The 25,762-nt window shown below is 36.7% G+C and overlaps 1 protein-coding gene across 5 annotated transcripts in view; it reads right to left on the bottom strand.

The window, feature by feature from the left end:
• The window catches only part of LOC128025421 (cytohesin-1-like), a 60,290-nt gene that overhangs the window by 10,096 nt on the left and 24,432 nt on the right, over positions 1–25,762 (bottom strand). For 4 of the 5 annotated variants that reach the window (XM_052611776.1, XM_052611774.1, XM_052611773.1 and 1 more), the window contains 2 exons: positions 8,326–8,408; positions 1,088–1,152 (listed from right to left, as the gene is read on the bottom strand). In XM_052611776.1, coding sequence (XP_052467736.1) covers positions 1,088–1,152; positions 8,326–8,408 — 148 coding nt within the window. Of the gene's footprint in view, positions 1–1,087; positions 1,153–8,325; positions 8,409–20,424; positions 20,662–25,762 lie in introns of those variants that run through there. The other variant, XM_052611775.1, reaches the window with a different exon arrangement.

Genomic DNA, 25,762 nt, shown 5'->3' with positions numbered 1-25,762 from the left:
CTCAGGGAATGGAGTTGTACAACACCCACGCCTGTCAGGGCCTCATAATGACATCATTAATAACCATACAGCAAAATGCACTCATTGATTGGGGTGTGACACATAATGTTGAAAGCCACAGCCTGTAAAGATCCGCACACTACTGTACTTTCCAGTGTGGCCACATGGCACCACTCGAGGTGGAGGAGGAACAAAGAACGACAAAAGAATTTCATAAAAGCAAGGTTAACGACATGGAACACTTTCTGAAAATGGGTTTCTTCCATCCAAATGGCCCTCATGTGAATCGCAGTGGGCGTTCCTGTTAAGTGTTCATGGCCCCAGTGGGATCATGCATCATGTATAATGAATGGGCCTGATTCAGTTTGATGTATATTCTTTGATGCGATTCTTTTTGGTCTGGGAATATGGGTCACTGAAGTCAGGCAGCATCGGGGCCATTCACACAGAAGGTGTTTTTGCATTGAAAAACAAGACGTGCAGTGGCATGGAGAAATAAGCAATGTCTTTTTTAAAGTTGCACCTCTTTTAATTTTTTCATAAAAAGTCTAGAGATGTGAGCGCAATGTCAAACACATCTGTCTAGAGCATGTTTACAAGAAAAACTATGGGGAAAAAAGCAGCGCCTTGTAATACGAAAATGTGTTCTGTGTGAACATTCCCTCAGACTGCAATAAATCAAAGTGTTCAAATTCAACATTAGGATACATCCTTTTTTAAATCCTTCTCCTTTATAAAATGTAAATGTAAATAGAAACATACTGCATGACATCAATACACATTCTTGCAAAGTCCCGAACACATCATCTCAATGGTCAATTTACACAAATTACATCCTCTCTTACCAAAACAGCTGTACATAATTCACAAGCCTCCACTCCCGCAGGGGGCACTGTCATTAAATATTCAAACAGGGGATGGGAAAGACTGAGGATGTTTGTGTCATTTCTCCATGGTTGCTTATGAGTAAATGGAGAATGTGCATTTGAGTGTGAATACGGCAGAATCAGACAGCAGACACCAGCTGAAGGTGGACAAACTGGATTGGACTGCACTAAAGAATGAAAAATTAAATCACTCATCTTACCTTTCTTGAGTGGAGCCAAGACTTTCGATCTCATTTGTCACCTTTGCTATCTCATCCTTCAGCCGCTATAAAAAAAAGAGAGAAAAGAAAACCATGGCTAAGTTAATTGAAAGGAGAACTGAAGGTGAAGCTGCCCTCTGACGTCCCTTTCGAAGTCAGTCTTACACAGGAAAAGATGGAGAGCAGTGAATATAATAAGATGAACACAGAGGATCATAAATATCTAATATGATTATCAAGCATATGAAACATTAAATCATGGCACAGTGTGGCACCTGCATTAGATATCCAGATGACGTAGAAGTAAGAGAGAATAGAAAGGGAGGACAGAGGTGAAAAATGGAGAAGTAATAAAGTGAACAAGAAGGTAGATGAGCAAGAGCTTGGTGATAAGTGTGTGTGTGAGTTTGAGTGTGTGTGTATGTGTATGTGTATGAAAAAATTAATTCACAATGATTTCTCTCTCTCGCTCACTCTCTCTCTCTCTATATATATATACAGTCTTGTTCAAAATAATAGCAGTACAATGTGACTAACCAGAATAATCAAGGTTTTTAGTATATTTTTTATTGCTACGTGGCAAACAAGTTACCAGTAGGTTCAGTAGATTGTCAGAAAACAAACAAGACCCAGCATTCATGATATGCACGCTCTTAAGGCTGTGCAATTGGGCAATTAGTTGAAAGGGGTGTGTTCAAAAAAATAGCAGTGTCTACCTTTGACTGTACAAACTCAAAACTATTTTGTACAAACATTTTTTTTTTCTGGGATTTAGCAATCCTGTGAATCACTAAACTAATATTTAGTTGTATGACCACAGTTTTTTAAAACTGCTTGACATCTGTGTGGCATGGAGTCAACCAACTTGTGGCACCTCTCAGCTGTTATTCCACTCCATGATTCTTTAACAACATTCCACAATTCATTCACATTTCTTGGTTTTGCTTCAGAAACAGCATTTTTGATATCACCCCACAAGTTCTCAATTGGATTAAGGTCTGGAGATTGGGCTGGCCACTCCATAACATTAATTTTGTTGGTTTGGAACCAAGACTTTGCCCGTTTACTAGTGTGTTTTGGGTCATTGTCTTGTTGAAACAACCATTTCAAGGCCATGTCCTCTTCAGCATAGGGCAACATGACCTCTTCAAGTATTTTAACATATGCAAACTGATCCATGATCCCTGGTATGCGATAAATAGGCCCAACACCATAGTAGGAGAAACATGCCCATATCATGATGCTTGCACCTCCATGCTTCACTGTCTTCACTGTGTACTGTGGCTTGAATTCAGAGTTTGGGGGTCGTCTCACAAACTGCCTGTGGCCCTTGGACCCAAAAAGAACAATTTTACTCTCATCAGTCCACAAAATGTTCCTCCATTTCTCTTTAGGCCAGTTGATGTGTTCTTTGGCAAATTGTAACCTCTTCTGCACATGCCTTTTTTTTAACAGAGGGACTTTGCGGGGGATTCTTGAAAATAGATTAGCTTCACACAGACGTCTTCTAACTGTCACAGTACTTACAGGTAACTCCAGACTGTCTTTGATCATCCTGGAGGTGATCATTGGCTGAGCCTTTGCCATTCTGGTTATTCTTCTATCCATTTTGATGGTTGTCTTCCGTTTTCTTCCACGTCTGTCTGGTTTTGCTCTCCATTTTAAGGCATTGGAGATCATTTTAGCTGAACAGCCTATCATTTTTTGCACCTCTTTATAGGTTTTCCCCTCTCTAATCAACTTTTTAATCAAAGTACGCTGTTCTTCTGAACAATGTCTTGAACGACCCATTTTCCTCAGCTTTCAAATGCATGTTCAACAAGTGTTGGCTTCATCCTTAAATAGGGGCCACCTGATTCACACCCGTTTCTTCACAAAATTGATGACCTCAGTGATTGAATGCCACACTGCTATTTTTTTGAACACACCCCTTTCAACTAATTCAACTAATTGCCCAATTGCACAGCCTTAAGAGCGTGCATATCATGGATGCTGGGTCTTGTTTGTTTTCTGACAATCTACTGAACCTACTGGTAACTTGTTTGCCACGTAGCAATAAAAAATATACTAAAAACCTTGATTATTCTGGTTAGTCACATTGTACTGCTATTATTTTGAACAATACTGTATATATTAAAATTAAGATACTATAATAAATATTTGCTTGTTTGTTCTTTAATTCTTTACTTTATTAACCTTATAAAATAATAAAACTGACAATAAAACTGTCAAAGAATTGTTACATTTATAAATATATGGAAACCTCCTGTTAGCGTTAGTGTTAACATTTAAATTAATATATATCTACTTAAAATGGCATGTTCAATTGAATGTTTGTTTTTGCTTTGGTATTAAAATCTGTTTTGAGAATTGTGATATTTTGCTGGCATCAATTAAAAGCATTTTGGTATCTTGCTACAAAAAGTGTGTATAAGTAACATAAATCCACATTATATATATGTGACTTACAGCAGCAGTCTTTTGAATGTGGGTGAGCAGATATATGTTGCTGGTGTATTATTGTAAATGCACTTTCATTTGGTCTATATAAAGTGAATTATACTGTATGATCCCGATGCGAGACTTTGTACTGTATGCGTGTATAATAACACTCTCAGCAATCCATCTTCCTGAAGCAGCCAAGACACAGATCAATAAGACTCATATTATCAATCCACCAAGGATACGCACTCACATACACACAAATGCAGACACACACACACACATATGCTCTTTTGACCTTTCTCCGCTATACATTTTGAAAGTGTGTGAATGACCCCGAAACCTCATGACAGGAGTGCAGCCAGAAATGCCTGACCCAGAAAAGCGCTTTTGGTGCTCTATGAAGTAATGTGTTAAATAGAGGTCGACTGATTTATCGGTTTTGCCGATTAATCGGCACGATAGTTCATTGCTGGAACAATCGGTTATTGGCAAAAATCCATGCCTATAGTTTTTCGCTTTCATCCTTTACTGGAGAGGCTGATAGTTTCCCTGGTTGCGTCCATTGCTGCAAAGGCTGAGAAGGGTCTGTTTTCAACATACAGTACACTTTGGCTTTAATGGAACCACACTCTATTAGGAAAAATAATACATAAATAAAATCAAGTAAATGCAATTGTCATAAAAGCACAAAATATTCCTAACCATTACTTGTACCCTTATTCCTCGACTATCTATATTTCTTTAAACTTCAAATATCAGACCACCTATAAATCCAGAGATGTGCTATCACACACACAGCATTGATCCGCTTCGGCTAACCCTAATTGGACTGACAGAGGCGACGGTATCATCGATAACCACGCAGAGCCTTTAGGGCCTGCATCACATAGCACCGGACACAAAAGACAGAGCCAGATTGGCTCTATCAAATGTCTGAACACTGCCGGTTCAGTGAGCGCAAACAAAAACCATTTAGTCCAGACAGCCAAGCATCCATTTTCAAACTCACTGGTTATTGTGGTGAAAATCAGAAGCACTCTGGGAAATGACAGATGTTTACTTAAACATGAGGGCTAAAGTTCTGTCTAGTCTCTTTCACTTGAGAGGTCTAATAATATAGCTGACCTGATTTAGATCAGACCATGACTGCGTGTGAGAGAAAGTATTCTGATCAAAAAAGCAAGGACATCTGGAGAAACACTCAAAGGATTGTGTTCAACAGCATTTTGGTGTTTGTCTTGGAATCAAAACTAACATTTCACTGGTATTCACCACTGAAATCTTGCTATGGTTACCCATCATGAATGCTGTACCGCTCCACTGCCCAAAGGCAGTCTTGTGTCTTCAGGTCAGAGGTCTGTTGGAGGGCAGCATCACACGACTCCTCAGGAAGAGTGTAAGAGGGTCTAGAGAGAAGGTGGTCTGCTATATTGAGCTGACTGGATCAGTTTTCTCTGATCATGACCCATCATAACCTCCACTCATGTGAAGGAGAGACTGGGGTGTTATAACGCTCCAGTTAACTCATCTCATACTGTTTGTCGGCCAGACAAATTCTTCTACTGTCTGTCTGGCTTTATCTCAACATTTATAGAGAGTAAGGCAAAAAGAAATCCTCTTCTACAGGCTCATCCCAGGAATATTACTCAGCCAGACAGACATTTTTCAAGAACAAAATTAAAAAAATCATAAATCTGAGCTTTTACTGACTCTTATGGCACCTCAAATGCTTTGCAGAGTTAGAAATGTTAAACATGTAAAGCTTTAAAGTGTAATAATAATAAAAAAAACATTTTCAACTACTTTTGACAGATATTTTGACATACACTACGAAAACTTTGGTAAGATTGTATGTTTTGTTTTTGAAAGAAATTAATATTTTTATTTAGCAAGGATGCATTAAAGGGTCAGTTCACCCAAAAATGAAAATTATGTCATTAATAACTCACCCTTATGCTGTTCCAAACATGTAAGGGCGGGCGTACACTGTGCGAATTCGGATGGTCGGAAGATCGTATGTCCACGGCACGAGTGAGTTTATCTGAAAATCGTACGGACGAGATGATATACGACACGATTTTACAACCTGCGAATTCCAGAAGCAATCGCACGAAGTTGATAGACGCGTTCGACTTGAAGCACCGCTGCACGCACAGAAGGATCACTGTATGACATTACCGCGAGAGCGATAAGAGAGCACACATATCCAATGCATTCGAATCGCTCTCGCGGTACTTTGATGCCATACAGGTGATCATTCTGTGCAGTGCTGCTTCAAGTGGAACGCGCCTAATATAACTGCTCTCCCTCTCTCATAACTGCATATAAAATATTGATACGAGCCGTGACTGTTTCCTACACGTACAGGTTATTTTTCAGCAATAGGAAACCGGGACGTTTGGTTACCCTGTGTGTGTGTTCTTGTATATGGTTTATAAATATCTGAAATGGGTATTAAAATGTAAACATGGTTTATAAGGACAATTACTGTGCCCTCGTAAACCAAATGGCTTTAAAAAATACTATACGGTGTTTAATAGAAAATTTAAACATGCATTTTCCGTGATGGATAGAGGTAGTGTATGGGGATATACAGTATAGAATACCGTTACGTTTATGGAGAGTCCCTGTAAACTACATATGCGCGTGTGAGAGAGAGAGGGAGAGAGAGAGAAGGCATTGGAATACGTTGCTAGAAACATACAGCGCTCGCTGTTGCTGACAGACTTCAGCTGCCGTCTTCGTCTTTCTTCTTCTGTGGTTTTCGTAGTTCGTGATTGGTCAACTTCAGATAAATCAACAAATCGGTTCGTTCAACCACACAAATGGCACGAATTCAAACCGATAGCTCACGAACTTTTTAGACATGTTTAAAAATGATCGGAAGGTCGGGAAGTGCTCGTAAGCCACTCTGCTCGGCTCGTAATTCATCGCAAATGATACGAGCCGCAACCATACGAGAATACGCGATTTCCACACGATTGAAAAAAAATCGCATGCGAACTCATACGACAGCAAAAATCGCACCGTGTACGCCTGCCTTAAGACCTCCTTTTATCTTCGGAACACAGTTTAAGATATTTTAGATTTAGTCCGAGAGCTCTCAGTCCCTCCATTGAAGCTGTGTGTACGGTATACTGTCCATGTCCAGAAAGGTAAGAAAAACATCATCAAAGTAGTCCATGTGACATCAGAGGGTCCGTTGGAATTTTTTGAAGCATCGAAAATACATTTTGGTCCAAAAATAGCAAAAACAATGACTTTATTCAGCATTGTCTTCTCTTCCGTGTCTGTGTGAGAGAGAGTTCAAATCAAAGCAGCTGGATTTCCAGTTCGCGAACGAATCATTCAGTTCACCAAATCGAACTGAATCGTTTTAAACGGTTCGCATCTCTAATACGCATTAATCCACAAATGACTTAAGATGTTAACTTTTTTTTTAATGTGGCTGACACTCCCTCTGAGTTCAAACAAATCAATATCCCGGAGTAATTAATTTACTCAAACAGTACACTGACAGTACACACACAGCTTCAATGGAGGGACTGAGAGCTCTGGAACTAGATCTAAAATATCTTAAACTGTGTTCCGAAGATAAAAGGAGGTCTTACATGTTTGGAACAGCATAAGGGTTATTGAATAAGAGTTATTAAATGACATAATTTTCATTTTTGGGTGAACTAACCCTTTAAACTGATCATAAGTGACATAAATGACCGTTACAATGTTACAAAATGTTTCTACTCCAAAAAAAAGCCACAATTTTGAATTTTTTAATCATCAAAGAATCAGAAAACAAATTTTAATTTTAAAACATTAAGCAGCACAACGGTTTTCAACACCGATAATAAGAAGAAATGTTTCCAAATCAGCATTTTAGAATGACCTGAGGATCTGGTGAAAAATCCGCTCAAAATTCTGGAATAAATGACATTTAATAAAAGTTCAAATAAATCACGAAATATATTACAATATAAAACAGGTATTTAGAATTGTAATAATTGTAATGCATTTATTTTTGATCAAATAAATGCAGGCTTGGTTATTATGAGATCTGGACTGAGCAAAAATTATCAAGATTATCTGCTCTTGTATAACACATTTCAATATCTAATGAAATGAAATAAACATCAAAAAGCAATAAATAAATAAATGTCTAATTTAATAAGAGTAAAGATGACTGATCTAATAGAGAGGGATTCCTCTGCTTATGGCAACCGGGAAATAGCAGGAGACTAGAATGGAACTGGCAGTTAGTGGCAAAGAGGAATGCCAAAGATATGCCACCAAAATTTATTTGGAGGTTTACATGATTGATTAAGTCATTTAAGAGACGCAAGGGACAGTGGTTGGCAGGAGGGGCATTATTGGTTGACATTTCCAGTTGCGTAATAGAATCAGCATAATTGAATTTGTTGGACTTGGCTTGCACCATCTGCTCCAAAGCATACACCCCTACCCCCTCACGAGCCAGTTGTTACAGTCTACACCCCTGGGTGGGACATCCCATCAATCCTGTACACTAAAACTGTACAGACAGGGTCATGAAAACCCCTCCCATGATCCAATTTCTATTCTCTACAGGTCTATCTCACTCTAGCTGCCTTACCCAGGGAAAAAAAGAGGGGGGATAGAAGGGCATAAGGTTGATTCGGTGAATTTAATTAGTATTATAAAACATCCATCAGTTCAAAGAGCAAAAACACTCAAAACTAGCAAAACTAGCAACACTAGCTGATGATTCACATTATTTAATAAGTTGTAATTTCGGAGAATTGATGCGATGATATTACCTGTATGTCCTCTAGCAGCTCCTGTTTTCGTCTCCTAATATTCTCCAGTTCCTGCTTCTCCTCTGGCGTCAGGTCATCCGGTACTATGTTTGGAAACAAACAAAAGCAAACAATGAGGGTTCAGATGTCCAAACGCGAACAAAGACAAATATGCAAATGGTCACGCTGCGGTCTCTTGACCCAAACATTTCTGCACATTTCTAAGAGCTTACACGGGCCATCAAAATATTTTCGGAGGAAACTGAACTAATTTAACACGAAGTGATGTGCAACAGAACGAAGGTTTAACAAAGGAGATTGTTTGAGGAGGGGAAAGTGCCTGAGGCAAAGCACTGCCTCTGAGACCCAGTCCAACTCAGCAATCAATAGCTTGAAAAACAAAGCAGTGTTGTTTACATGGGCCTCTGATCAAGAACATCAGTTAGTTCTCAGAGCAAAGCAGAAAGTTGTACATTTAATTAAATGCTTTTCCTTTAAGCTAAAAGCTATTTCGAAGAATTTGTAATCCCCAGTCAGGACAAGATCACTGATATTTCCCAAATGGGTTAGGAGAAAAACAAAACAGTTATCTGAAAATATTCTCACAACAAGCGATAAGAGACTTCTGTTAAAAACAAAATCTAATGAACAGACACGTCAGAACAAGAAAACAATATACTAGTTTTCAATAAATAAACACTAAACATTTTTAAAAATGCAATACTATCATAAAAGCAGTTCTGATGCGCTCTGTAGAGCTCTGATGATAGAATTTGCAAAACACAAATAAATTATATGAACCTTGCATCCATAAACCCAAAGATTTCTCTGAAGCAATTCAGTTAAGATGCTTTGTTCAAGAGCACTAAAGTCAGTTCAATACGGTTCCTCCCGATTCTGCTTGGTTTGGCTGATGCCAGTCAGAGAAAGAATCTTCACTTTTCAATCTTAGTCAATTACATTAAGATATTAATACAGCATGTAAGAACTTAGGGCGCTTTAATGGATTATTTCTCAAAAAAACCTCTGAAGAAAATTCTTTATAAAAAAAGAAAGAAAGAAAGACGTGACAGATTTCTGTTATCAGTTATGTTTAAAACATGATTGGCAGTGGACATTAATGGCTTCATGTCATCTGGAGACAAAGGTAATTTGTCTTGATCCAGGCATCTCTTTAATGGATTTGGGATCTAAAAACAACACAGGGCATCTGAGGACATCAGACCTTTAAAAACAAAAAAGGGCAGATTCCTTTGGTACTGAAAAACTCGTAAAAAGTATGTAAAGATTAAGGCATTTAAACTCAACCCTGACCTTACCAAGCCATGTGATCAGCTGACCTCCCAATAAAACAAAACAAAGACACTCAGTCATATATGATATGATGGCCCTCACCTTTCATGTGACCCCATTAAATCCCTTCCTGGTGGCCCGTATGGCAGCCTGACCCTAAAGAGACCCTACTTCAGCCCATGGACTAATTGATTCCTTGTTCCATTTACACCATCACAAAAAAGTAAGGTAGCCATGGTTATCTCATACTGCAAGCATGGCAAACAGATAACAAACTATCAGGATCTGACATTAGCTGATGAGAACATCACCATCATGATAAAGACACATCTTCGTCCAAACCTACAGCCTGCCAACCATTTTTCTGAGCGGCATCTTGTCACTGTGGCAACGGACTGCATGCGTTTCCCTGCTGAACTCCAGCTGGGATGTTTGACAAGCGGTCTGTGAGCAGAAATCCCATCCAAAAAGCAGACCATGCTTCCTCATTTTGCAGAACTTGGTATTGCAGCCTCCTGCGGAAATCCACTAGTCTCGCCTGAGGTGAGGGCTGGAGTTTAGAAGTAGTACACATGTTCCTGGAGTCGAGATCAAATAGGAGGAAAAGGTCACTCATGTATAAGGGAGTTCAGGCGGCTGCATTAGTAGACATCCATCACAGAGGATCATTTCAGAGGAACTGAGATAAGACTTTATATGAACACACATTGTGGAGTTTCAACACAGAGCCAACTCCACTATAAGCTAAATTTGCATTACAAGCATATTTTCCCCAAATATACAGGCATCACTTGTTTGGATATGGATTTACATCTATGGAAAAAGCAGCTCAGAGAACAACTTGAGGACTTCTTGAAGTCTTAAAGAGACAGCTCACTCAAAAATATTCTGTTGAAAGACATGAAAATTATACAATGGGGTGTAAAATACGGAGTATAAAAATACTGACACAAACATGTAAATGGTATGTGTTATGTATATAGCCTATTATATAGATTCCAGATTATATTTGGCCTATCTGCAATGTGGCATGCTGTGTGACAAAACTGGAATGTTATAATAAAACATTATAATAAAATTATTATAAAACAAATCCGACACAGTTGCTTGCAGCATAGACATCTTTATTTACACAAGCTTTCTGGCTACACTGAACACTGAGATACAGTCGGTCAAAGTTTTATTATCTTCATACATACACAAGACAATATAAATTGTACCCACTGTGAGGCCCGTTATGCATCTTCACACATTCAGGCAGTTATTAGCCGAATGCTTCCTTATGTGCTTGCCATTGAAAACACAAAGCATTCATGCTAAAGCTGCATTAGCATTTCATTAGCACATTCCTAATGAATCATTAGAAGCCAAAGTCCTGGTTTAACATTCACATGAGCTGAGAGAACAAGCTAAGAGCCATTTAAAGATTCAGGGAAATACTTTTGAAAAACAAAAAACATTAAATTTTTAGCAAAATTGACAGACTTAAAGGGATAGTTCACCAAAAAATTAAATTCTCTCATCATTTACTCAACCTCAAGTGGCTCCTAACCTGTATTGATTTCTTACTAGGGCTGTCACTTTTGAGAAAAATCTCATTCGAATGGATATCGAATATCATGCAATGTATTCAAATATATTTGAATATCTACGTGCCCATATTTTTAACTTAATGTTTGAAACAGCAGGTTATCAACTTGTATGAATATCAACTTATATGAAGTGCCACTATGCATAGCCCACAACATTAGGCTACATGAAAAAAAAAAAGATTCAGAACAGGCACAAAGAATAACGTGACAACTTTAACAGCAGCAGGAGTAAGGCCTTTTAAGGCATATAGCCTTAATATTGTTTGGATGGTTACTCGACAGTTGAGCGCGAAGATTGGATGTGGATGATGTGTAAAGTAAACCATTTTTTGCCAATTCAGCAAACTACTTTATCTTTTATGGTTATTTTACCGTATTTTATCAGTGAAGAACCCAAAATGTTTCCAGACACTACTTTTAAGATGTGTTGGGGTTGTAATTGTCTGGCCGTTCTGTTCGTTGTCTTCCATTTTCAAAACAGGGTAGCTACTAGCTAATATTCGCTTGATTTGGTCATGGGCTACAATACGTCTAGAGCGCCCTCTACTGGATAAGATGGCAAAGAATAAAAAAAAAAAAAAAAAAAAACTGTCTAATCATAGACTGTAAAAAATGCGCTACACATGGTATTTTAAAAACTATTTAAAAACTAGTTCGATTACGGATATTTCACGTCATGTTCGAATGCATATTCAAATATCGAATAAAAAGTAACAGCCCTATTTCTTACTTCTGTTAAAAACAAAAGACGAAGTTTTGAAGAACATTGGTAACCAAACAGTTGACAGTAGCCACTGACTTCCATAGCATTTTTTTCGTAATATAAAAGTCAACGTCTACCGTCAACTGTCATCTTTTGTGTTAGAAGAAAGAAAATCATACTGGTTTGAAAAATTAATAGTGACTAAACGAAGACAGAATTACAATTTTTGGGTGAACAATCTTTTTAAAAAACCTTGAAAAGCAAATATCATAGGGCTAGACCACATTCATTTTTTTTAAATAACCAACAGGCTTTAGATACAGTTACGGCCATGACTATGATTTGCTACTAGTTAGTTGCTGTTGGGGTCTCTTGCTAGGGAGTATCAGATTGTACTAAAATTCATAGTGCAGAAGTCATCTTCAAAGGTTTTGTTGCCCACTTACCCAAACAAAAAGACATCAAATTTATATGTTACATTTTAGGAGCAAAAGCATAAATGGCTAACAGACAAACTACAACCCATTTGGATTTTATCAGGTCTTCAATCTCGATCTCCAAATGAATAACACACTGTCAAAGAGCAAAATTATTTCATGAATGTAAATAAAGCAAGAATAAAAGCAGGCTTTAGACTGTCAGACATCACACCAGTTGCCATTAGCTGGTTTGATAGAAACACGTTTATTCATGAACTCAATACTGCAGCTTCTAGCCTGGCTTGAGTTATCCAAAATCATAAGCTGAAGCTGGATGTCACTGGGACCATGTTCGGCCATGGCAACACGGTTTTTATCCAAGCTGGAATGCACCCTCAACCACGTGAAAGATACCATTAATTTCCAAGTCAAATGTTGGTCCAAACTCGCAGGCAGGTGCTACTACCACAGAGACACATGTCTGCCTTTGACATTGATATGAGCATATAAATCTTCAGGGAGAAGCTGTTCTAAATCGATGTCAAAGAGTCGTTTTATGAGAGGTGGGGTGTCTCTTGTGGGTTTTTATTTTGTGTGTGGCCACAGACCTCTTTATAGCATTACTGTTTAATAGAAGGGTACTATGATGAAATGCTTTCTTCTCCATTTATGGCATTTGTATAGTACACACATTGTGTATAGCAACGACTTCTGTTAGAGAAAAGTTTTTATCAAAACCCCTTGATTAACATTAGTTGAGCAATTTTTTGAAAAATAGACATTATATGGAATTTTTTTTTTTTTAAATGAAAAATTATATAATTATCTTTTTTTGTATAAATATGTTAGTAAGTTGAAGCACTACAATTATTAAAACTGATAAAAAATGTCTTAAGAAACAATTAAAGCTATACAGAAATGTAAAAAAGACAAAATGACAAAAGCACATTGCAAAATAATATTTTTTTTTAAATTCAGAATCAACTAAAAATACAAACATTAAATAATACTATAATAACAAATAACATCAATAATAATAATAATTGTTTAGTATTATTACATAAAGTTATTGTAACTTTCCTTCTCATATTAAAAGGTGCATGAATCAACATTTAATAGAAGCCAAGTCAAAGTAATTATAGTGTTAAAAAATGGATTCTTACTGTCATCGCAGCCAGATAGATTTCTAAAACGAGATATCAAACTAAGGCGAGCACTCCTGGGTAATGTGATCCAGCTCTAGCTCAATTTTACCTGCGGTGCGCTGGTATCACCGTGAATACTTTAACATAATTTGCCCATTTTATCGTTATGCTGACATTAGGGCCTTTTGCACCAGTTTAGTTTGTATATTTTTGTATATTTATTTATTTACGCTGTTCATCATAGCATGATAAGTTGACACAATGTTTCCAGTATGTTACACACCATTTTAAATCATGGCGGGTGAGGGCGTTTTCAAACGGGTCTGGCCAATGTGTTCTTACATTTCGGTTAGTACCAGTTATGCTGGTTAGACCCTGCTCCGGCTAATTTGATTTTCGAAAAAGGCAGTCCTATACTTAAATCGCACCCAATTCCTGCGGTGCGAAAATGCCCCAAAAGTGGGTAGATCCACAGTTCTGGTACTATGAAAAGGTTCCTGTGGTGCAAAAGGGAAAGAGAACGTTTTCTAACAGATTTTAAATATTTTAAGAACTCTGCCACACTGAACCACAGTGTGAGCCAGGACACCATGCCTAACATACCGTCTCTGCTGACCAGGTCAATTCAACACACTCACTAAATACCAGACCGTTACCCCGCAAACACCCTACAGGGATAAAGGAATGTGCCATCATTAAATCAAGACACTGGTTATGTGCTGTCATTTGGACATTGTTAAGGACAAAAAAAAAAAAACATGTGGAACACAGAGGTTGTTTTCCAGGGAAAACACTAGCCAAACATCTCTTATGAGCCATATCTGCTCCAAATGATCAATCAAAGGTGAAGAGAACAAAATGTCAATCAAGAAGCAAACTGAACGGGACCATTTATCCCAGTAGAGCCCCAGTTTTAGTTTCAAACCTAGTGAGCAGTCTACAGAAAACTGCAGAAAGCACGATCAGAAATTACACTTCAAAGTAGAGGTAGCTAAGCAAGGCAAGCTTTGGCTTCCTTTCCAAAATACCTTATTTGGGCCAAATAAAGTAACACTACATGTACCCTTCATGGAAAAGGCAATCCCATAATCCACTGCAACAAGTGAAAGAAAATTAATTCAAGACGGCAGATAAAGTGAGAAAAACGCTGACTAGAAACATCTCAAAGTAGTTCAATCTAATTGACTATTATGTTAATTGCTAGCAACATGCTAACATAATATGATACCACATTTCTAAACCCAAAACATACTCAAGTATGTACACACCGAAATGTATCCCATAACAATTTATGCACACACTACATTGTCTGCAGTGCAGTATGGGCGCTATAGAGAGTATTAGCACAAACAGTCTTTTCTTTCAGGTCATCTAATGTCATTGCACAGCACCAGCTAAAGATCTTGTTAGCAAAGTACTTTAATTGACAAATGTCACTGGTAGTGTGTCAGGCAACAACGTTTGAGCTTCTGTTTACCAAATTTGATGATATCCATGTATGCGTGTCAATCATTATTTAAATATGTGAAAAATATCCTAAATTAAATCTCAGGTTTCATTACAAATATCTTCATTTGGTAACACTTTAGAATAAGGTTCCATTAGTTAATGTTAGTTAACTACTTTCGTTAACATGAACTAAGCAAGAACAATCCTTCTACAGCATTTATAAGTCTTAGTTCATGTTAATTTCAACATTTACTAATGCATTATTTAAATCAAAAGTTGTGCTTGTTAACATTAGTTAATGCACTGTGAATAACCATGAACTAACAATGAATAACTGTATTTTCATTAACTAACATTAACGAAGATGAATAAATACAGTAATAAATGTATTATTCATTGTTTGTTCATGTTAATTAATACATTAACTAACATTAACTAATGGAACCTTATTCTAAAGTGTTACCCTTCATTTGGAGCGGATTATGAAAGAATTTTCATTTTTGAATGTACAAACGAGTGATTCTGTCAATGTTTTTACAACAAGCTATCTAACAGAACAATCGTTTTAATGTGACTTTTGATGTCAACTCTATCGCCCCCTTGAGTATGGAGGTTTTTACCGCCAGTGGGATGACGTTTACTATACACTAGCCAAACATCACATTTGGGTTTTTTTTTTGTATTTACAAAGTAAAGACTCATACACACTAGGACGATTATCGCTCATGCTTATCACCAACATATTATGGCGCATCTTTTGTGTTCATACCCAATCAATTTTCACTGGCGATGAGCCGAGTGAATGTGCAAATTCACTCCCTGACATTAGATGCTGCTTAATGAAAAACAGAAAAACGCAGTACACATCGAATCCTATTTGATCTGCAATTCCTCTCCATAAAAATTCCTTCTTATCGAGATTTTTGTAGTCGCTGTCGGATTTGTTATGAAGCCCTTTGCGTTCAGACACCAATGAGACCAACAGCTCTACACTCATCTTGCCTCAACGCATCTTCTTGGTCAACTTACTTCCTCTTCGTCGTTAGTTATCAAATGTGCACAGCAAGACCGTTTTGTGCTTGAGTACCACCAAGTCGTGTTTTACTGTAACTTCAGCAGCTCCAGACATGTGAACAAAACTGCCAATTTCACTAGGGCCTTTCACACCGATTTAGTTCCAGAACTAAATGTACAGTACTAAAGTACTGGGACGATTTTGTGCGAACTATTTCCCGGTACCATTTAAAGAGTTGCGTTCGCACCAACAGTGTGTACTAGGACATGACGTAAGCCGGTCGACAGCGGTGTAATTTGTGCACGCCGTTCAACAATGTTAACAACAGGAGGATGGAGGACCCTGTGATCGGAGTTGTATTTTTGTTATGCCTCGCGGGTTTCTCAATAATGGTCATGGAATGTCAATGTATACTTACATTGTATACTAGCCTACACCACAAAACTGCAACTATCATCAAGTATCTTGGTTCAAACGTCAGTTGATACAAGAACACCCACTACTTGCTCCTTCTAAGCATTGTCTCTGCAAACACACTGATAAAAAAAGGCAGCTGAAGAACACAAGCCACAGATCAGAATAACAGCGTAATCAACTCATCCCAGAAGCTCATACAAAGCCTCCATCTAAACAGGCTACAAGTCCTGTGGCTGCCACGAGTTTCTACTGACTCTCATTCTACGATGACTATTCAACTATGTAGCAGGCCATCCACAGGCCTGCAACAGAAACTGGCAATGAGTTTGTGCATTTGCTTTATAAGATGTGGCACATGCACTGCTACCTTGATAAGTCAAATTTTGAATGAATGCAAATTACTATAAATGCAAAAAAAAAAGTCAATATACCTGTGTGAAATAATCCTGTAATCCTGAATGACAGTTCTAAGCCTTCACAATTCCATTTTCCCAGTTCCTTATTTAATCCATTTAGATTAATAAATGCACGTTTATGCGTTGTTGTCGCCCTGAAAAACCAGTAGAATCATAACTCTCAAGACCTTCCAGTGATCTTCAGCATTCAATGTGTGAGTGGAAGTGATGCTACAGGAAAATGAAGCAGCCAGTTTGAGATCTCAACTGCTCTGCTCTCGGCACAAACTCTGCTGTGTCTAAAATGACCCCCTCCTCTCCTCCTCATGTTCTTTCGCTTTATCGCTCTCTGTAACCTGCTCCTCTTGTCTCCTCCCCCAGCACACACACTTATTTCAGCACACTCAAGAGCTCCACTCTGTGGCTGTACAGAATTTTGCCCCCGTGTTATTACAAGAAATAAACACTTTTATTCAGCATGGGTGCCTTATATTGATCAAAAGACAAAAGTGACTGTAAAGACATTTAGAGTGTTACTTTAGTGTTTTTACATTTAATTGATCACAATTTCAACTTATTTGTGTTACACAATTTTTCAATACATAAACTTTTTTTAATATTAAGCAGCACAACTGTTTTTTAGCATTACCTCTTTAGCAGCGAGCAACAATGATTTCTATAAGATCATGTGATATTGCAATGGCTTCTAAAAAGTCAGCTTTCACAGGAATTAATTACATTTTAAAATATATTAAAATACAAAAGTTATTTTAAACTGCAAAAATTGTGTTACAATATTACTGTTTTACTGCGTTTTTGAGAAAAAAAAATGCAGCCTTGGTAAGCATTAGATAGTTCTTTTAAAAACATTACAAAAAAATCTTACTGATCCAAGCAGAATGAGTTAAAAAAAAATCTAAAAATGTATACAGTACATATAAAATAATATATAGCATTTTGACATATTTGTTAAAATGAGAGATATTCAATGGCTAAAACTGTTCATATTTAGAAAGCAAAGCAGGATGGTCGATGGCTAGTTTAATAAAGATGTGTATAAATACAATTTATGATCAATTATGATCAATATTCAATCAAAATGTAAAAAAAATATCTTAAATCTATTATTTGTTAGAACAGTTGCATTATTTTATGACAAAGCTACAGTACAGAAACACAACAGAAACTACAGAAACACAGACTACAGACAAAACAACACTGTTTTAAATAAAAAATAAAGACATCTTGTATATATTACATTTAAATTAAAAATTTAATTACATTTATGCATTTAGCAGAAGCTTTTATCCAAATGACAGGCTAACAATTTTCTCCTATCATATGTTCCCTGGGATATATGTACACATTCACACACCAAAAGAGACAGAAAGGAACAGAAAAGATGATTGTGTACACGACTGCATTGTTCTGCTCTGCTTTTGTCTCATTCTGTTTCCACCCACAATAAAAGAGCCAGAGAGCAAACATGCCTCTCCCCCGTGGATGTGTTTGCACTCAGGCATGTTGTGGTTTCTATCTTATTGTGTCCAGTTTTCCCTACAAAGTTGTGGCTCATGATATAAATGCAAACAGAGCACAATCACTGTCCTGTTTGGCCTGTTTTCTACCGTCAGCAACACGTTTTCAAAGAACTCAGCAAGACCAGCTTTGGTTCCCCGACCAGAAAAAAAAATCTGATCTTGACGTGACCTGAATTCAGTCAGAATTTCTTGCACCACACAATAAAAATATAACTCAATCACACAGCAGAAACCTCTAAGGACATGGTTTGCAGTGAGAAATGGAAAAGCCGCTCCCAAAGGAGACTGACCATGGAGACAGGCCCTACTTAATCTAGAGGACTTGATTTGGGGTTGCACCAAGTAAAGCCACCGCTGACCTGGATATCCGGGGTAAGGAGGGTACGGATGGAAAGAGGATTGGTCTCAGCCACCCACTTCCCAATGTCAATACGGTCACAATGAAGGGAGTTCAGGTCAAATTAAACACGTCACTCAACTACTTTTTGTGATGGATCTTTTAAAAGCCTAATTCCACATTAATTCAAGTTGCTCAAAAATGTTCTTTAACATTTCCAGAAGAACAAGAAACACTGGTAGGACAAATCCAAAAATTATAAATGGAAAATTTTTTCATACTAAATCATTTAATTTATTCAATTATCTTGAGATCTATTCAACTAGATACAAATAAGGCCATGTGGAAAATTGTTGCCTTCACTGCAGCTTAAATTAAGCCTTTTTTAATTCCCGTCTTATCCAGAAATATGGTTGAAAATGAATGAAAAATATATAAATGTATTTTCAAAATGCTAAAGTGGACAATAAACTTTAACAAACGCTCTTTAATTTGGGGGAACCATATCAGGGCATTTTTCATTTATCTCTGGCCGGTTTATCAGGTCTGACAGTAGTGCTGTGCTATTTCAGAAAAGAACATCCTGTTACTCTCATATGAGACTGAGGGACTCTGTGTCAGCACATGAACAACTCGCGTCTGAAGGGAGAGAAGCAAATAGTAATAACAATACTTTTCCTTCAAGCATTAAAAATCAAATCTACTTTATTATTCTTTTTTTTTCTTTCTGAAACCAAACTATGCAACACATTTGTTGATTGCATCATTCTCTTAAGCATTTTGAGCAATTTTAGAGTGTCATCCTAAACCCCTCATGGAGCCTAAAAAAATGATTCCAACTCATAAGCACATGGTAACAGCTTCCATAGCCTAAAAACATTTGATAGGCTTAGACAGACAGATAGACAGATAGATAGATAGATAGATAGATAGATAGATAGATAGATAGATAGATAGATAGATATTATTTTGTGCTTTAATTGAACCTGTTAGTCATCACTCCTTCACTACATGATAAATTATGTACTGAGTTTAATGTAAATGAACTCACTGATATCAATAGGTAAAGTGAGAGTGACTCCATCTGCTGGGTCAATCATGTTAGAGTGCAGATCGACTTTTGTTGGATTGTTTTGCCATGCTCTTTATTGTGAAATAATTTTAGAAATGTTCGTTTTTTTTATAGATTAAGCTTGCATCACATTACATTGTGTGTTGCAGTGAATAGTTTTGTTGAATCGTTGTAGTGTGACCTTCAATCGATTCTTTCAAACATTAATTTCAAAGAGTGTTTCATAAACAGATTCAGTAATTATTTTAAGTTAAAACAAAACCACTTTTCTATAACTTTCTATTTGTAAGATATTTATGCTTGCAATAAAATAACCAAACGAGTCAATTTCTCTCTCACTATCAGTTCAAGCATCGGTTCTCGGTCACGAATCGAACAGGGTCCATATACATCTCAGTTATACGAGTCAGTGAGATGTCGACTCGAAAAACAATCGCACCCATTCGGTTAGATCCGTGAACCTGTGATCATACTATAGTTGCTTTTGGGAAACTCACACCAGATTGGTCTTGATTCGATTCAACAACCAGAATCGATTCACCAATAAGATCTGATTCGAACAAGTGATTCATTCACAAACATCGTTATACATTTCCCTTCAGAAAGAATGGACCTGTTGACTATCGATAGACCATGTTTCCATAAACATATAACAAAACCAGACAGGAGACAAAAAACATGTCACAACAATAATATTGAAACCTGACCACAGCAAAAATGAAAACTTGAGAGATCCACTCACCGATTCCATCCTCAGATTTCAGCACCATGATCTCAGAGAGCTGCACTTGTGGCTCGGAGCAATCACCTTCTGGCGGTTTAACAAAGCTCACGCTTTAACCTGCTAACTCACAGTTTTGATCTTTCCCGAAAACCAAGTCTAAAAAAACTTAAGATGAAAAGAGTGTTTGAAAGTATTCGCAGTAACACCAGAGACCGGATGTCACTGCCTGAAACCCTCATGCTCCGCAGAAGGGCGTGTCTTGGCGACGAGGAACAACCAATCAGCGCCAAGCTTTGATTTTAGTTTTTTTTTTTTTTTTCTTAGTGTGCGTGCAGACACACACACACACACACACTTAAATACACTTAAAACACATCTAAACATATCATGCAAAGCTTTTAAAAAAAGATGCTTAGAAAATTATAGGAGTCTGAACTTTTAGGGAGTATGGTAGTGTAAATATAACAACCCACACATGTGGCTTTTCTGACCGTTCTGAGAGCAGTTCATTCAGAGTGGCAGGCTGTCCTGACAAGTGTGGGAGGAAAATTTTATGCATTGGAAAAAATAACTGCACAAAACCCCGTAAATCTGTCCTTTCTAAGTAACAGTAAAACACTTCCCTATTATATATATAGCAAAACATTCATAATGGTATTACTTTATTGCTTGGTTTCAGCTTTGTACTAAATGTGTGTTTTTAACAACCAACTAGTGAAATTGTCAATTCAAATCTAGCAAGGACACATTAAATTGATCAAAATTGACAGTTAAGATTTTTTACAGTTACAAAAAAATATATTTCAGGTAAATCCTGTTTTGAACTTCTTAGTTACTTGCACAGTAATAAGTTTCTTGAACACCAAATCAGCATATTAGAATGATTTCTGAAGGATCATGTGAGTCTGAAGAATGAAGTAATAATGCTGAATATTTATATTTGCCATCACAGGAATAAATTACACATTAAAACATATCACAACAGAAAGCAATTGTTTAAAAGTGTAATAATATTTCACAAGATGACTGTTCTGACTGAATTTTAATCAAATAAATGCAGCCTTAGCAAAAGAGATGTCTTTCAAAAACAAAAATCTAAACAAACGTACAATTCCCAACTTTTAATCAATGCAAACTGCGTGAAAACTAAAAAAGTGATTGTACGTTTATGGAGCTCTATTAAAAGTTGCATATACAGCTTTGCAAACAAACAAAGCACACTTTCAGAGCGTTAAGACGTTCAAAGGATGTTCAAGCTTCTCTTATACACAGAGGCTTGTTGTCTCTTCTTGCCCCCGGGAGAATATTGGTCACATCTTAACTGTGACCAATGGCTGATTATCCTCAATATAGGCTGACCAAGCACTACATGAACAAGCTCTTTGTTTGGATATTTACTGACCCTTTAAGAACAAATGGGGAACTAATTTGAGACAATAAGTGACCAACAGAAATACATCAAAGTAAAAATTTGGATACTTCTTGTTAACTATAAGTTGTCATGGCAATGAGTGATTAGTAAGTTTCTAATTCTATGCAAAATAATTAAGATGTGTGAGTAGATTCATAACAATACCATGATCATGTTCACACAAACACACACACACACACATATTACAATAGAAGCACAATACCCACAAACATATTGAATAGAAGTCAAACAAAGTGGTGGAATCAAGGTTTGGTCTTTCTTTTCATTGCCAGTAATGTAGTCTAGCACTAACAGCTTCACAAGATCTAGCCCTTAGCATCCTCTCATCTACCTTTGTAAAGAAATAAAGTGTCTTGGAAAGTTTCCCTGCAGTGATTCCTGTGCTGTCATATGCACTTCTGGAGACATTGTGAGAGGAAGATGTCGAAAACAAATCACGTCCTCTTCTCCTTTTGTGCTGATACAACAGACACACATGCAGTGTGCCACACACACACACGGTCACAGGAGTCACATGATCATTGGGCACAAGCGTCCATCTCTCTTTGACCTCAGAGAAAGGCAAACCCAAATAGAAAAAAAAAAAAAATTTAATGATTGTGCTTCTCAGGATGATACAAGATGCAAGATGTCGAAATACCTTAAACAGTGCTGTAAAAGACAAAATTATTACATATTATCTACCATGCAAGGTCACAAATAGGATTTTAAATCTAGAGAAAATATTCCCCTAAAATTCTGTCCAACCAAGCTCAAAAGATCTGTCTGAACAGTTTCACAACGAACCATTTTTTTCTGATTTGTTAAGGTTTTGTAAGCTCCCAGCATGCAGTGCCGCATGAATAACTTATGTGTTTATTGTCATATTGGCTTCCTGTTTGTTGACTTTATGCTTTTGTTGTTGTTTTCATTGTTGTTAGTTAGTCATCTTTTCACTGCATTGTGTTTGTTGACTGTCACTATTGTCCATGTGCATCAATAAAGCACATTTTATCTCTGCATTGCAAGATGTTTTCTTCTGCAAAGATTGCAGAATCCACATTGTCTTATCTATCTGTAAATGAAAATGTTATAATGTATTGAAAAAATAAATAAAAAAATTAGCTTCCCCAAATGTATTAGCTGAGCAAGAGCACGTTTTTGTATTTACTGAACAATGAATTTCAAATTGGCTAAAGAAAAGACATTTAATTGTATATTTTAATTTAATACATCATGTAGCCTTAATTATTTAACTTTGTCAACATTTATACAATATAATACGCAATAAATCAAGTAATAGCATATTCATTCCACCAGACGGCGCTGCATTTTATTTATTTATTTTTTATTATTATTATTATAATTATTATTATTTTTGTTTTTTTTTGCAAATATTTAATCAGCCTCTTAACCCAAAGAGCGGTATGGCTGTATATAAAGCTTGCAGATGTTGACCACAATTTAACCACTGATATATATATATATGGAAAATAATGAACATATTATTGAATCAAGGATTTTTATAAAGCCTAATGGCTTTGATAATATTCTATATTAAGGCTCCATTATCTTTCATTAAAGCTATTTTCGTAGAAAAGAATAAGAGAGAGAAAATAGGAAAAGAGAAAGGGAGAGCTGTTCATTCACAACCTAATCCAGAATAGAAATGGTAATGTTCTCCCCTCCCTCTCTGTATATGTGCAGAAAAACAGGGCAAGAAAACACTACCAAACAAGAATAACATATTAACTGACCCTGAGGTAATATTAGTGCTTGTGCTATGTAATTTTTCAAAGGCCTCACATTTACAGCAAATTCAGTACATTCTCTCTGTAATTTTCTGTTTCATCATGTCTCTCCTCCTTCATCCTTCACAGAGATGGCACATGGCTGCCACTGAAAGTCACTGCAGAAGAGGAGATGGGTAAAATGCATGAAAACATGTTTCTTCTTACACTTCTCACACTTTTTAATTTTTATGGATATTTTTTAGGTTTTCGTTTGTATACAAAATCTTACAATTTGTTATATATAACAAACAATATAACAATTGTTATATTATTTATACAAATACAAATGATTAAACAGTGACCCTATTTTAATAAAAAAGTAAAAGCATTCATAAACTAAACATTTTATATTTTTCCTTTTTCATTTATTTGTTTTATTATTTTATACATTTTACATGTAAATCAGCCAACAATAAAACAAGTTTTCTAAAACAGTTCTTTCCCTGTCTGCCATTGGTTAATCAAACAGCTAGCCCCGCCCCAAATTCACACCATTGGTTGAGTCGGTGCTGTTATGTGGCCTGGTTTGGAATGTTTTGATTGACACAGTGTGCATGGTTTTTGGGGAAATCAAGGCTTCTTCAAAGGTATTTCTGCATTGTGGGATAGGAGAAAGTATTATCAAGAAAACCTAAGCTTTTAAAATTCAGGTGTTAAGTAAATGATTGCAAAAATGACTACAGAGACAACTCGTAAGAGAAATGGGAGAGTTCATTACAAGAGGAGCACTGAAAAGATGAAAAATGTAGGCGTATTGATGCATATATAAAGTTAAATGTGTTTGTTATTTGATCTGTATACATGAGCAAAATAAATATTGCCTTTGAGGAGAAAGCATGTGTTTTCTGAACTCTGATGTAGAACCCCTGCTCTCTGAAACTGCAGCAAACACATCTTCTAAGCAGGAGACCAGACGAGAGAAATGAAATGAGACTCCTCGGGGAGATGCAGTGCTTTTACTTGATGCCTTTACTGCTTTACCCAGAAGACACAGCTAAAATACAGAAAAGACTTCTCCGATTCACTATGCTGATTCTGTATTCTGATTGTGTGTGTGTGTGTGTGTGTGTGTGTGTGTGTGTGTGCAGCAGAAGCCAGTTCTAGCACACAGAGCCTTCTGTTTATTCTGTATATACAAAGCAGATGTGAGACTTAATCACAATCCTTAGTGAGACAGTTTGAATAAATTTAAATATGATTTCCACCTTAAAACCTTAACACTAAAATCACCCTGGCTAACTCTATAGTCCCATAACTTACATACATATACACGTTTGAAAATTTTCTGCAAAACTGAAATAGAATAGGCTAATATTATCAAACAAAGCATTACTGAAACAATATTGTCAAGAATAGCCTTTGATCGTAAACCACAGTTATACATAATTTAACACATTTTTCTAGTAATTAGAAAAAACATATGGTAATTGTAACGTGGGAGGCATAACTACAGAGTTGAGGATCCAAATGCTTCTTTTATTTAACAAGAGAGCGGTCGAAACGGGCAAGGTCAAACAACAGCAAACAGGTACAATCCAGGGCGAGACAAAAGAGTAATCCTGATAAACAGTCCAAGGTCAAAAAACAAAAAGGCAAGGCAATGCAACACAGAGACAAGGTACAGGATACAGGCTAAACAATAATCAGAAAAGTAATCAGCAACGTTGGTAGGTTCATACATGTGTGTGTGTGTGTAACCCTTATAGTGTCCCTGATAGGAAACAGGTGTGTTGCAATAGGGAGGTCCTAGGCAGGGGTTTATGGGAAATGTAGTCCAGAGAGAACAAAGACAAAACCCCTTATCGTGACTGTAAAAGATATGACATGAAACTACTCTCCTAGTTTCTGTGTGCATATTTTCTAGCCTTATTGCCCAAATAAGTTCCATTTATAATAATCATAGTCCAGAGAAGTCAGTCCGTGTTACAGTTGGTGGAGTGAAGGAAACGTTGCAATGCATATAAAAGAAAAAGTCGTTTAATAAGGAAAACCAATGCTGAAATTCACAAAAGTCAACATAACATAAACGATTTTGTAGGGGAGCAAACAAAAGGAACCGATGAGATAATTCGTTAAAGACTGAGTTAAAGTAAAACTAGGTCACAGGTGAACTGAAAACACAATGAAAATCATTATAAATATGAACCTAACT

The sequence above is a fragment of the Carassius gibelio genome, chromosome A12, assembly GCF_023724105.1.
Source record: "Carassius gibelio isolate Cgi1373 ecotype wild population from Czech Republic chromosome A12, carGib1.2-hapl.c, whole genome shotgun sequence".
Taxonomy (NCBI): domain Eukaryota; kingdom Metazoa; phylum Chordata; class Actinopteri; order Cypriniformes; family Cyprinidae; genus Carassius; species Carassius gibelio.
Note: the sequence above shows the minus strand (reverse complement) of the source record. Positions and strands in the feature narration are given on the sequence as shown.